A 14889-nucleotide genomic window follows, 5' to 3' on the forward strand; every position below is an offset into this window, starting at 1 on the left:
TGATATAAAAAATGTGAACTCCTTAAACATGTTGAGGTCATGAAAGACAAAGACAGGGGGACTATTCTAGATGAAAAGATTTTTTTAAAAGATGTAGTAACCAAATGCAATGGATGACCTGTGATTGGATTCTGGTTTTTAAAAATCCTGGTATAAAGGATATTATAGGGACACTTGGGGAAATTTAAGTATTGATTGTATGTAGATAATATTGTAATATATGGGAGGATGTCCTTGTATCTTGTCCTTATTTTTAGGAATTACAAATTGAGATTTTTAGGGGTGATGTGTTATGATACCTGTAACTCATTGTCAAATGGGTCAGAAGAAAAAACATTATCTCAAGAGAGAGGGAGAGAGAGATTAAACAAATGTGGCAAAATGTGAACAAATATCTAGGCGAAGGGTATGTGAGGTTTCATTGTATATTCTGTTTATCTTAATGTAGGCTTGGAAATTTTCCAAAATAGAAAATTTGGAAAAATCAGCAATGGAGAAGAATTTATCAGGACAATTTTTAGGCCTCAAAATGCTAAAATCCATTTTGTGTGAAAGTCAGTGACCAACTGCCCACTAGAGGGCAGTGCATGAGAGTGGTCCTGTCCACAGCAGGCCCTCTGAGGTTTTTTTCTCCACATAACTGACCCCACATGAGGTCGCTCTTCACTGCACAAAACATTTTTAGGACGCTTGGACCACTCCAGAAGAGAGAAAATGCAGATAGTTAGACCGCTTCCTGCTTCTTTCTGCTCAGATCTGCTGTGAATTCTGTGGCTTTTGGCTTTGGCTCGCTCCTCTGCTTCTCGAAGGCTTTGGAGTGGTCTGGGTATGAGAGGTGTAGATCTGTCCTCCTATGTGTCTGTTCCAGAAGCCAGTAATGCATTTGTCCACTAGAATCTCAGGATTTATTTTTTACAGACTGCCAAGTCATAGTCCTGCTGCAATTGATCTTAGGTTTCCTAGGATCTATTAAAATTATGGGAATTCCATTCAGGGATTTTAGTTCCCTTAAAGCTGTGATGTGCCTCCTAACTGAGTGGTTGACTAAAAAGGGCTATCTTTCTGTGTGCTTACACATAAAAGATGGGTTAGTATAACTGTTCTGGAAAGATACCCAGCAAATGAAATGGTTAGTCTGTGGTAGGCGGTGGTTCTTCCACCTAACATTGACCCAGTGCCTGTGGAACCAGACTGTGTGACTGGGTTAGAACGAAAAGCCACAGAGGTTAGGGAGTTAGCCCCCGTCTCCTGAGCTGCTTATAATTAGGTGAAGGGTGCAGACATGCCCCTAATCAAATTTAGACAAGGCCATAATTGCTCTGACCTTCCTCAAATGAATTAAGTGCTCCTCTGTGTTGTCTAGTTCATACCTCTGTTATAGCCTGCTAGTCATGTTTGTTGATTTGCATGTTCTTCTCTCCTGAGAACAAAGACTGATTACTAATAGGTTTGTACATTCTTCCAATTTCTGGTTCCATTCTGGTTCTGCACATGCATGCTTTTCTTCCTCTGGGATGCTCCTCTTCTCCCTGAGTTTTTTGTTTGTTTGTGGTCCTTTTCTTCAATATAATAGCATAGACTTGCCGTCTTACAAATAAAGGAGAGAAAAGGAACTAACACTCATTGAGTGCTTTCTTTGTGTTGAACACTATTTACTGTTAAGTGTTTTATGAGCATTTTGTCTCTTAATCTTGTCTTTCTAATACACACACCAGCCTCTTCCACTTCATGCCTTTGCACTTGCTATTTCCTCACTTAGGATCTGTTTTTCCTGAAGTCCTCAAGAAGGCGGCTCCCTTTTCTGCTGACAAACATGTATAGTTTACAAACCATTCTTCTGAGTTAATTTTATTATGTCGGTTACCCTTCTACTCTCCGTGGCGGTACGGCCTCAGGGAAGGAATGAGCTGAGGCCAGCTGAGAACCTTTGACGTCCTCCCTCTCCCTGTTTCCCTGCCCTTCTAGCTGCTTCCCTAAGGTAGTTTACAAAATTTTTATTATAATTCCTTTTTTCCCCACCTCATTATAACAGGTATTGCTATCCAGACTTTACTTCTTCTAGGAGATGAGAAATTGATTCATTGCCTTTGTTAGCTTTCCTCTTGAGACAGACTAATCCAGCACCTAACATATAATTTTGTTCTTTATAACCAGAAGCCTAGATCGGACCTTTATAAACAGGTATATTCTCAGTAAGAAAAAAAAAAAGTATTTATTCCTACATATTTTTGTTAAAACAATAAAACCAAGTGCTCATATCCTGATATATAGTAAAATCTTACTTTTAAAATCTTACCCATCCCTGAAGGCTCAGTGCAGGTCCTGACTCTGCTGACATTCTCTGAATTTGTAGTAATCCACATTAATCTTTCCTGCTTTGAATTGTTTGCTCATTTATCTGGAGAATTTTATTTAATTGCTTTGTGTATCTATAATCTCATTTGACCAAAAAGATGGTAAGATGCCGGTTGATTGTGGCAATGTCTTCTCACTTTTTGCAGTTTTGAAAATGTGCCACATTTTAAAGGATATTTTTGAAGCAAAATATCTTTCAATAATTTATTATTGGAGTTTTACTTATTTTCTTAAATGCAACTTTAATATTATTCATCTTGTTTAATTAGATCTTCTTAAATGAATTCTCATTTAAATGTAAGATTGGTATTTTTCTACCGTTTAATTATTCCTTCTTTTCTTAGTATTCATATAAGAAGACTAATATGTTCAGGTATAATGCTCCAGGGAAGTGTTTCAGAAAAGAAAAAGTATTAATTATTTCTTGTAGCTTATCTATAAAAAGCCATTTGGGAAAGTACACTCATTTTAATCTTTTATAAGGACTTTGGGGTGGATTTTTATAGTAGCTATATTAAAGTCATTTTCAGTCTTCTATAGAAAATTTTAAAAGATTTATTTGATAAAATATCAATATTTTAATAGTGACAGTTGTCTCAGCATTTCTAATTATATGTTGAGCTTTCTAATTCTTACTAGAGCTGCTCCTTCCTGGAAAAGATTAAACATCAGTCTCCCATCAGTTAGGCTAATCTCTGTATAATATAATTAAATTCATCTGACCTGGTTATTGGGTACGTTTTAGATATCAGACTGATGTTTCCACCACTAAGAATATTTCAGTGTTCAAATTGACCTTTTGAATCAGCCTTTCTTTAATCTGCCAGTTATAGTTAACAAATATTTATTTTAAAAAGTAATCTCACTTTATTAATGTACTTAATTTCAAAAAGTGAAGTAGTTATTAAATGTGTGTAAAGCAGAATGCCTTAAAAAAGAACTAATGACATTCCTTTTTATTTATAGAGGTACTTTCTAGTTGGGAGCAATCATGCAGAAACAAAATACCGAGTTTTGAAAATTGACAGAACAGAACCAAAGGATTTGGTCATAATTGATGATAGGGTAAGTATCTTGCAAACCTGCACACAGCAGCAACTTTTATACTTGTTTGAAGGATGTGAAATATCTTTGCACCTTCTAGTGGTATATAATTTTATTATTATGCATCTAAAAATTACAGTTATTTTTCACAGTTGGCTAGAGTTTGAATCTCTCATGTGGTTTCTACAATAGAAATTACTGATGTGCAATAGTATGGCAGGATTGCACTTTGTTTCTCAATTTGATTGTTCTACAGAGAAAACCCTTTGGATAAGGTAAGAATATGTTTTCTTAAAGGGGTGACATTTTAATAAGTCAATTAACTCTTACTATTCATCTATTAAAGAAATGATTTAGGCCCTGGCCGGTTGGCTCAGTGGTATAGCGTCGGCCTGGCGTGCGGAAGTCCTGGGTTCGATTCCCGGCCCGGGCACACAGGAGAAAGGCCCATCTGCTTCTCCACCCCTCCCCCTCTCCTTCCTCTCTGTCTCTCTCTTCCCTTCTTGCAGCCGAAGCTCCATTGGAGCAAAAGATGGCCCGGGCGCTGGGGATGGCTCCTTGGCCTCTGCCCCAGGTGCTAGAGTGGCTCTGGTCACGACAGAGCTACGCCCCAGATGGGCAGAGCATCACTCCCTGGTGGGCGTGCCGGATGGATCCCGGTCGGGCGCATTGGGAGTCTGTCTGACTGTCTTTCCCCGTTTCCAGCTTCAGAAAAGTACAAAAAAAAAAAGAAATGATTTAATACTGTGCTTCAATATGAAAGTACTTGAGGACTTCTATAGTACAGAGAGGACTTCTATACCGCAGACTTTATTATGCTGCTAAAAATCACCTGTTGTCCCTCTTCTGATGACTTGCTATGCACTAGGGGAAAGTTAAGCTGTTTTTATCCAGATGTTATATTATCCAGAGCCAGGAATATGAGACTTAATTCAGGTGGCACAAAAACACGAGGCCATTAGTCAAAAGGGAAATACATGTGGCGGTGGTAAACAGTTCCTTTGAACCCTTTCAGTGAGAGGGACTAACTTATCCTTTGTATTAAAGTTTCTATCTGTGAATATTGCTGACTTCATATGGATTTCTGGTTTTTGAAAGATATTGATACCTACAGTTTGGAACTCATTTTCACTAAGCTCTTGCAAAATTATTTTCTGTGTTATAATAACTTTTAGATCAATTCTATTTTGTGATTTCCTATCCTCCCAGGTGTTGTGGTCTCACCTACTGTTTAAATCTGGGAATTTGTATTAATATAATATAATAATTCCTGGCTTTATTTGAGGCTGGGAATGGTTGATCAGGGTTCTCTTTGAGAAGCTAGGAAAAGCTATGGGTCTTCTTATAAAAATGTATATATACACATATAACCAAAAGTTTGCATGCAATTTTAAGGGGTTTACAGATTTCTTGAACTTTGTCAGTAGATTCTTTAAATCTCTAGCTCAGAAGATAAGGTTGTTTGGAGAGAAAGAGAGAGGGAGAAAGAGAAGAGAGAGATGAGAATCATCAACTCATAGTTGCTTCACTGTGTTTATTGATTGCTTCTTTTTTTTTTTTTAATTGATTGCTTCTTATATGTACTTTCTTATACATGCCAGAGGGCTCAAGCTGCTCCAGTGACCCTTTGTTCAAGCCAGCGACCTTGGGCTTCAAGCCAGCAACTTTGGGCTCAAGCAAGTGACCTTGGGGTAATGTCGATGATCCTGCGCTCAAGCTGGCAAGCCCGCGCTCTAGCTGGCAACCTCGGGGTTTTGCACTGGGGCCCTCAGTGTCCCGGGCCCACTGTGCCTCCACTGGTCAGGCAGAAGATAAGGTTTTGATACAGTTTTTTAGTATAGCAACATGATCCAATAACTACCCTTAATTGCTAATATTAAAGAATTTGTTGGCTTTTTAAAATTATAGTTTAGTTCTGCACTGATTTTGTACTTTCCTGTAAAATAGCTAATTATTCTTGTAGGCAACTTTTAATTTTCAGGAGTAAAGAGTAAATAATCAATGTAAAAAGTAAGCACCCCCTTACAGATTAAATTTACTTATTTTTAGCATGTATATACTCCACAAGAAGTGCGAGAGCTTCTTGGCCGCTTGGATCTAGGAAACAGAACAAAGATGGGACAGAAAGGCTCCTCCGGGTTATTCCGAGCTGTTTCTGCTTTCGGTGTTGTAGGTAAGAAGGATACTTTCCCCTTACTACCTCCTCTCTTTTCTTTTTTTTTTTTTCAGTCTTCATAGACTACTTATAAATAGCTTGCAAGCCTATATAGCTTTATAATTATAACCCATGATCTTGGCATTGGTTGTTTAAAACTTTATCATCTATCAATCAGATATCAACAGCCTTAATATACAGTACTGTCTGCTCAGCACTGTACTCAGTGTTGTATAGGATAAGAACAAATAATATAGAAACTATTTGCGCCTGGAAGGAGTCTGCTGTTTGGCTTGTTGAGGAATGAAAAAGTAAAAATGAGCCTGGACTGTGGACATCTGCCCTCTCGTTTATCGGCTGGAAAAGCAGACACAGGTAAAAAGCAGCTTTAAAATGAGCAGGAATTTCTTTGCAGGACCTGCTGCACCATAAATTGTCATGACACGTTCTTTGAATGACTACTACTGCTTTCTTACTCCCTGAGAAACCTTGACCTCTGGAATTGTAGACTATCTGCAACTTCGCTGTTTAAAATTATGTTAGAGAAGACATTCCCCTCTTGCCTGGATGACCTAGGTCACTCTGACATGGAGAAGCAGCCTCGATTAGTAGATAAAGGGTGTCGGGGGAAAGGAGTCCACAGCCATGCTAACTGTTGTTTCAAGGAAACAGGACCCTGAGTAGCTTCACAGTCAAGATTTGAGGATAATCACTACGTGTAATCCTGCTTTAGTTTGAGCCTCCTCATTTAAATGTTACCTAAATTGTTCTTGTAAATACTATAATAACTCCTTTATTTATTGATAAACAGATCTAGATATGGGTTTGTGTTTTAAGGGGTCTTCTGTCTGGTTGTAGAGCATTAGTGAGTGTCCCACAGTTCCTCTAGTGTGCACTGTCCCTCATTGCAGAGGGCCAATAACCTGTATTTGCTGTACCATGGATATGTCCTTGAGGAGGGGGAGTTTTAGGATAATGGGATTAGGATGAGGGACGAAAACTAGTGGACATGAAACAAATCTAAGAGTGTAATTAAGAGCCAAGCTGTGTAGTAAAAGTCAAATGGTGTTGGAGATGACGTAAGATAGGTTACTTGATCTGGAATGGCCAGGAAAGATTTCCTGGAGAACACGAGACTGGGCTGGACCCTAAAGGAGGAACAAGATTTGGATGGGTATGGGGAAGAGGGGAGAAAACTCGGGTGGGGATGACAGCAAAGGCACAGGCGCGAAAATGCCTGTGGATCCTGGAGCATTGGTGAGGTGTTGGGTGAGGCCAGTTGCTTCGGGCCTTGGAAATCCTCAAGAGCCTTATTTTTAATCTTTTTATTTTTTTAACATTTAAAAAATATCTCTGTGCTTCTTAAATTTACTGGACTATATGCAGTATTGACTGAGTGATTGCTATTTACAGATGTTAACAAAACTAGTATGGACTGACCTATGTTGTATACAAGCTGGAACAAAAGTAGGTTTATAGTTGTGAGTCTATGAAACAGGGTTTATTCTTGTATTATTATTAATTATTGTATTATTTTTCCATACAAACAACTGTAAATCTACTTTTGCCTCACTCTATATTTTCAAATAGTTATATTTGTTTCTTTGATTAGCACTTTCTATTTTGTGACTTAATATTTATGAATACTCTGATTATATTCTGTCATGTTTGAAGTTTATTTTCTTCGTGTGCTCTTGGAGCTCTTCATGTGTTATCCCTTTAGATACATTTTTTGTCTTAGGTGGCTTCTGGGGAAGACAGAGTGGCAGATAAGAGTCGTCTCCTTAGGACTGGCCCCTTTTCTATACCTTCTGCTTGGTCTTGACAAGTCCCTTGAGGTTACGTACATATTTAATAGATAAATGTGGGTGTGTGCATATCTATGATTGTCATGTGAGTTCATGTGTTTAAATCCCATAAATTCCACATGTTAAAATTCACCTTCTATTACTTATATTTTAAAGAAAAAGTTGGAAATACAATGTGTCTTGAATGCAGTAGGCTTAATGTATTAGTTGCTGAATAGGTTAAACTTAGTCCTTTCAGTGCTGATACTTTATTGCAACTTTTTTTAAAATAAAAATTTCCTAAGGTGTATGTAATATTGAATATCTCATTAGACAGGGTTTATTATTCAAAATTTAACTTTCTTTGATGATTAAGTATAATGAAATGAAGTTCAGTCACTGATCGGTGTTTAAAAATATAGCTGCCCTTGAGTATCAAGGGTTGATTTGGGTAGTTTGCCTTCACGTTAAATGCGCCCTAGACTGCATTACTGTTTTGTAATTTAGACTGTTTTGTTTTTATGGTACTTTGGTCATTCTTAATTGTTCTTGGAATGTATGCTTTTAGTGCTATTACTTGCCTCATTTTAACCTATTGGTGACTAAGCTTGTAAAACCAGAGGCTTTATTTTAATCAATTGATAATCAAGTCTGTAGCCAGATATTTATTTGATACACAAGTATTAGTTAATAAGCTCTGGGTGAGTGCTGAAGGTGTCTCCCTGTTTCTTTAAGTGACATTCTTAGATGTCGTGGTAACTCTTTCTCAATCTGAGGCCTCTCAGTTTTGAGATTTTCAGGATGATGAAGTTACTGAAAGACTGACCTACTAGAAATGTGACACAAGATGCACTAAGTAAGCATTTACTGTTTTTGTGAAAATCCATTTTATGTATTGTAGTTCAAACATCTAAATAAAGCTTAGAATCAGTGAAGAGTAAACAGGGAGTTAATAAAAGTCTTTTATTGGCTTTGTATGTCTTAGAAATAACAGGGGATATTAAAATAGCCAAACACAGAAACGCTTATCTTTGAAAAATGTATAGTCTGTTTGTCAAAGTAATATATATGTGAAATGACTAAAATGGTAGTCTTCTAGTCTGTGGCTAAAATATTTTCTCTATTAACATTTTTCAGCATTCTTAATTTGTGAAAAAATTTTTGTTCTTCTTTTCTAGGTGAGAGGAGGGAATATAGAGAGACAGATTCCTGCATGCGCCCTGACCGGTATCCACCTGGCAACCCTCATTTAGGGCCCATGCTCTCTGCACATCTGGTGCTATGCTTGCAACCGAGTTATTTTTAGCATCTGAGACTGAGGCTCCATGGAGCCATCCTCAGCATCTGGGGCTAGTGTGCTCAAACCAATCAAACCATGGCTTCTAGAGGAGAATGGGGGGGGGGAAGAGGGATGGAAAAGCAGATGGTTGCTTCTTTGTGCCCTGACAGGAATCAAACCCAGGACATCCACACGTTGAGCCGACACTCTACCACTGAGCTAACTAGCCAGGTCATGAATAGTATTTTTGCTGGAATATTTTGGATTGTTATAATGGTTAATTTAGTTTACAGTCTATAAGAATCTAGAGCAGTGCTTCTCAACTATCTGTAGTAAAGGACCACATTTTTCCCCCCATTAATATGTTGCAGACCAACACATGATCCTACTGTGCAGAACTTGTCTGCACCTTCAACCACATGACTCATCACACAAGTTTAGTAATACCCACATAGTCTATGCCTTGTATGAGGCAAGTTCATTAATCATGTACAGTGGTACCTTGAGATACAGACAGACCAACATACAAATTTTTCAAGACACGATCTGCGAGTCAGTCCATATTTTTGTTCGAGATCCAAGTGAAATTCCAAGATACAAGTCGTGATTTGGGAAGCTGCCACTAGTTGGCGTGTTGGCACATGGGTCTAGTATCAGCAGTTTGATATACGAGTTGACTGACTTATGAGCTCTGTTACAGAACGAATTATATTCGTATCTCAAGGTACCACTGTACTTGGATTTTGTGGCAATCTTAAATTGCTATAAACTTTCTAATCCCTTACTTTCAGTTTATTTACTTGTCTTTTTATGAGCTGGTACTAAAAGTTCATAAAACATCACTGGTCCCTAGACATGGGTTGATTGGTTCTATAGCTACAGTTACCTTGCCCATTTCTGACCTGCTCCATTGTTATTTGACAGCCAGCAGGAAGTTTGAGAAACCATTGGATAGTATAGCATCCCTTACAGAGTGGTTTATCTGGTTCTTGGCACATCAATGGAGTTGGTGACAGGTGGTCTATAGCACTTACTGCTCTTAGCTCTGTGACCCGTCCAGCTCTGTTTGATACATAGCTTCAGGTCTATGACCTTTTTCTTCCTGTGTCACCCGTCAGAGGATACTCTTTTAAGCTCTTAGTACATTGGAGGATATTGATAGAATAAGATGTGTTATTGTAGTAGACTAAGTGGTAGACTCCATACCCATAGAAATTGATTATAGATCCAAGATAATAACGAAAACAACAACAAAGTCTGAGCCTGAGACTAGTAATGGAGCAGTAGATTTGTGTTAGAGAATCACTTTGGTTCCAGAGTGCTCTGTTGTGCAAGGGCCTGAGATGCCTTGTGGAGGTTTTCATTCTTTGCCAGAGCGCTGTTCTCCCTACAGGCTTTCAAGATAATGACTAGCTAGCTGGCCTGGTAATCTTCCTAAATTGGATATTGCATTCTTCTTTGTTGTCCGGCTGGTGGAGTCCTCTCCAGCCACAGGAACTCCACACTACTCCATCTTCTCATACTGTTCTTTTCATACATGTTTTGTTGGTGTTGTTTCAAATGACGCAGTCTTCTCTGCTTGGAGAGATGGAAATTACTTTTGCATGTTGACTTTCATTTAGGCTTCCAGGAAGTTCTCAATGAGAGTGGTCTGAGATCAGAAGTACATAGAATAAAGATGAAAAAGCTTGTTCGGTTTTCAGTATGCTAAAGTGATGAATAGGCTGACTCTTGGCAAATGTCTGTGCTGAACTGAAGTCTTTTAATTGTTGGCTAGACATATTTGATAGGAACCTTTTAAAAGAGAGACTGATATTTCCAGTTTGTGGTAAAGAAGGAATAAAATAATTTCATTCATAATATGTGAAGGCATTTGTGCTGATAGACATCTCCTTTGTGCAGTATATTTACTTTTCTTTATTCAAATTATAAAGTGAAAGGTCGAGTGAAATAGTCTAGAGCTAAAAACAAAAAATTAAAATTCAATTGAAACGCAGGTTGAAAAATATTGTTATAGAGAAGAGTTTTATATAAAAGTAAATGTATAGCAAGAATAAAAGGGAACCTCATTCATTTTAGAAATATTTATTACTTAAACCCAATTAAATTCTTTTTCAGTGTTTTCAAAGCCTTACTTTTGTAAGTTTTATCCATCAAAAAGTATAACTACTTCCTAACTTGCTTTTACTGAGATTGACTTGAGCTTTTTCTTTGCATTCCTATGTCCTTTAGCTTTAGTCAAGAAGTTTTTGGCTCATCTCTAGGCAAGGAAGGAATGTAAAGGAATATATTTTTAAAAAGCACTTTGTGCTTTGTGGATTACTATAAGTATTTTTCATTGTTTTAATAGTATTTTTTTTCTCAGTAGTGTGGCTCTTAAACACCTTGAGGCATCTTTCTGATATATTTCAATTCATTTATGTTAATATATTCAATTATTAGGTTTTTTTTTGGTCAGATGAGAATAACAAGACATAGACAATAGGTATTTGTCAATTCTAGAGCAAAATCTCATTACACCAAAATTCTAGCTCAGACTTTATAGATACAACATTCTGAGAGAGAGGGACAGAGAGACAGAGAACGGAGGAGGTGGGGAGTGTGCATATACGCATGTGCACATAAGAAAGTTTTGAAAGATTTCTGCTAGATATATGATTTTTGGTTGACAGTTTTTTCTTTCAGTACTTTGGATGTGTTATCCCACAGCCTTTTGGCCTCCATTGTTTCTTATGGGAATGTCAGCTGTGTATGACACTTATGTATGTGAGTGAGCTGAGGTGAAGGGGATTGGGGCCCAGTATTCCTAATCAGTCATGCTGGGGTAGAGCCTCCACTCTATGAGTAGCAGCTGGGTAGGAGAAAGGAGCCCAGTCTCAGGTGTTGCCTGGAATAGAGCTTCTGTAGCACAGCTGGAGAAATTCTGGTGACCTGTACCTCCTGAGCAGAAACCATAACCCTAGACTGCGAGCTAGGCTGAGAGGAGGGAGCACTATCTTTTTGGCTATACCTGCCTGGAGTAGATATTCTGTCACATTGAACTGGGAGAGGGCTATGGGAGAAAAACAGGTTATGATTAAAATACCACAGACCTACTGTTCTTACCAAGATTTAGTTGATTTTCTTGAATAAATGTTTCTCCATTTAAATGTCATTAGGACAATTTTTAGAAAATTTTATTGTTTTCTTTTTTTGTAGTTTTCACCATTAATAGTTGTTTCCATAAAGAAGGAGTCTGCTGAGCTCCTCACATTGCTATTTTTGGAATGACCCCCAACCACTGCCACCACCTAGATAGTTTTAATGCCCAAAGTAAAATATCTGGGGGCCAAATAATTTGACCAAGACCATATAGTAACTAATGTGTTGCTGAGAACTTAGTCTTGCTGAACATTAGTACATATAGTCTTTCTTTAATCACCGATATAGAACATGCGTTCCTATGATTTGACGTAAAATATAACTTTGTAATGCTCCAACATTCATAAAAAGCTTAACTATCAGAAGTGGTATTTGTGGAAGATTGCATGAAGGATATGCAATATATTGGATATATTGTTTTGCTTGCTCAGTGTCTCCACTTTTCTGGGAACTCCCCCTTCCCCATCTAAACCTTGTTATTGTATAAATAAATAGCTTCCAGTGAATGTGACTTTATTTCATGGCCACAGTTGATTAGTCGAGGGCTGGGCACCCAACCCATGTTGGGCCAGTTCAAGTCCTTCCCTAGGAATTCAGGAACTGAACGTCATACAAAAGTTAGAAGTTTTTAGTTGTAAAACCTAGAGTTATTCTTAGCTTTGTTTCCCACTACATGATCCAGAGAAGTGGAGGAGCCTGGTCTGTTGAGAGAGATAAGAATAGAGCACATGTTCAAAAATGTGACTTGATGAAGTTTTTTTCTGAGGCCCAATCATATTGGTTGCCCATTGGTGTCATGAATCATCTCAGTATCCTTAATATTCCTGTTTTGTTTTTGTTTTTCTTAGTGAGTGAGAGAGAGAGAGAGACAGACAGACAGGAAGGGAGGGAGATGAGAAGCATCCATTCTACATTGCGGCATCTTAGCTGTTCATTTATTGCTTTCCCACATGTGCCTTTTCCCTGTGGGCTCCAGCTGAGCCAGTGACCCCTTGCTCAAGCCAGCGACCTTGGGCTTTAAGACAGGGACCTTTGGGCTCAAGCCACTGATCTATGGGGTTTCCCCATGCTCAAGCCGGGTGAGCCCATGCTCGAGCTTGGATGAGCCTGCACTCAAGCTGGTGAACTCAGCATCCCAGGATGACCCTCTATCCACTGTGCCACCTCCTAGTCAGGCTAATATTCCTTTTTTAAAAGCTGATTCAATTTGGATTTTGCCGCTAGTAATCAATAGTCAGTTAAGTTTGTTGATACTTATAAGCTACGTATTTCAAAGAGTTTTTCTCAGAACATTTATCCATTGGCTAATTTCTTTTTTAAAAAAGGGGATGAGGTTTCATGATTAAACAAATCAAGGAAAGTGCTTAGTCTTTATCCCTCATTGAGATTCACAGTGCATGTTAGCATATTACTATAAATTTCTAAGAATGTATGTGGTTTTTGTTTTAAAATAAATATTTTTCCTAATGTATATTGGGTTATTTTATATCTATATGTAAAAAACATACTATAAGAGTTACAATCTTAGCCATTTTTCAGTGCACAGTACAGTGGTGTTAACTATATGTACCTTGTACAACAGATTTCTAGACTTTTCATCTTGCAAAATTGAAACGCTGTACCCATTGAACAACAACTCCTTTTAGTCATGTATATATTTTTGCTTGCAGCACCTCAGTCCTGTTGGGAATGAGACTAGATATAAGAGTAAATGAGTGAAGTAAAATTGTTTAGAGTAAGATTTTTAAGTCAATATAGGTAATTCTAGAGAATAATTCTAATATTATTAAATATAATTAAATATAATTAAATATGATTAAAAACTTGTACTTATCTTTTCTGTTTGTAGGTTTTGTCAGATTTTTAGAAGGCTATTATATTGTGTTAATAACTAAAAGGAGGAAGATGGCAGATATTGGAGGTCATGCAATATATAAGATTGAAGATACAAATATGATCTATATACCCAATGATTCTGTACGAATTTCTCATCCTGATGAAGCTAGGTATGTGCTGGTGGTAACTACTATATTTTTTAAATTTAGTTAATCAATTAGAAAACAAAATACAGTCAAAAGATTGTAAATGTTATGTTAAAAATGTAAAATATTGACTCAGAATTCTATAGCATTTGTTCAAGGGCTATTAAAAACTTCCATGATAACAACTGATTCAGGTGAGGATTAACAATGGCTGCTGAAACCATTAGGTGTGAGGTTATTATTGAGATACAGAATATTCATTCAGTCTCAGTATATACTGTATGAATCTATTATCTACAAATGCAAACATACTTAACTAAATGATCAAACTCAGCATCACAAATGATGAGACAAAACTGACATTATTTGCCTCTTAATGTAAAATAATGGGAAGGATATAAATTACCTGTGTACTTTTCCTGCTTAAAATACTCTACTTAAATCTAAGCATAAAGATTTAATCAGACAAATCCATTGTGTGGGACATTTTGTAGGATAGTTGGTTCGGGCTCTTCAAAAGTGTCAATGGCATCAAAGACAGAAAAGGCCAGACTGTTCTAAAATTTAGAACACACATGGCAGTCAAATGCAACACTTGAATTTCTTTTGAATTTTTGATTAAAATGTGTGCATGCATGTGTGTGCATGTGCATACAGAGCCATTGAGGACTTAATTGGGATAGGTTGTATATGGATTATAGACTGGGTAAAATTGAATCAATATTAAATTTTAGGAGATTGTTTTTGTTCATAATAGATATATCCTAAAATATTTAGGAGTGAGGTGTCATCATGTTGCCACTTACTAAAAATGATTTAGAAAAATGTGTATTTAAAGAGTGAGTGTATATGTGTATATTTAAGGAGAGAGATTTAATTAACAGTAAAGGTAAAGGTCATACTGGTGTTATTGTACTATTTTTTCCCCCAATTTTTTTGAAATCTTCAAAAAGTTTGGGGAGCCTGACCTGTGGTGGCACAGTGGATAGAGCTTTGACTTAGAATGCTGAGGTTGCTAGTTCAAAACCCTGGGCTTGCCCGGTCAAGGCACTAATGGGAGTTGATGCTTCTTGCTCCTATCCCTTCCCTTCTCTCTCTCTTCTTTTTAAAATGAATAAATAAAATATTTAAAAATAGGAAAAGAAA

The 14889-nt window shown here is 37.3% G+C and overlaps 1 protein-coding gene across 4 annotated transcripts in view; it reads left to right on the forward strand.

The window, feature by feature from the left end:
* FIG4 (FIG4 phosphoinositide 5-phosphatase) overlaps nt 1-14889 on the forward strand; it is a 137393-nt gene that overhangs the window by 13208 nt on the left and 109296 nt on the right. For 2 of the 4 annotated variants that reach the window (XM_066247846.1, XM_066247847.1), the window contains exons 2-4: nt 3322-3420; nt 5449-5572; nt 13611-13767. In XM_066247846.1, coding sequence (XP_066103943.1) covers nt 3322-3420; nt 5449-5572; nt 13611-13767 — 380 coding nt within the window. Of the gene's footprint in view, nt 1-3321; nt 3421-5448; nt 5573-5750; nt 5930-13610; nt 13768-14889 lie in introns of those variants that run through there. The other 2 variants (XM_066247849.1, XM_066247848.1) reach the window with 2 other exon arrangements.

This window comes from Saccopteryx bilineata, chromosome 12 (assembly GCF_036850765.1).
Source record: "Saccopteryx bilineata isolate mSacBil1 chromosome 12, mSacBil1_pri_phased_curated, whole genome shotgun sequence".
Lineage (NCBI taxonomy): Eukaryota > Metazoa > Chordata > Mammalia > Chiroptera > Emballonuridae > Saccopteryx > Saccopteryx bilineata.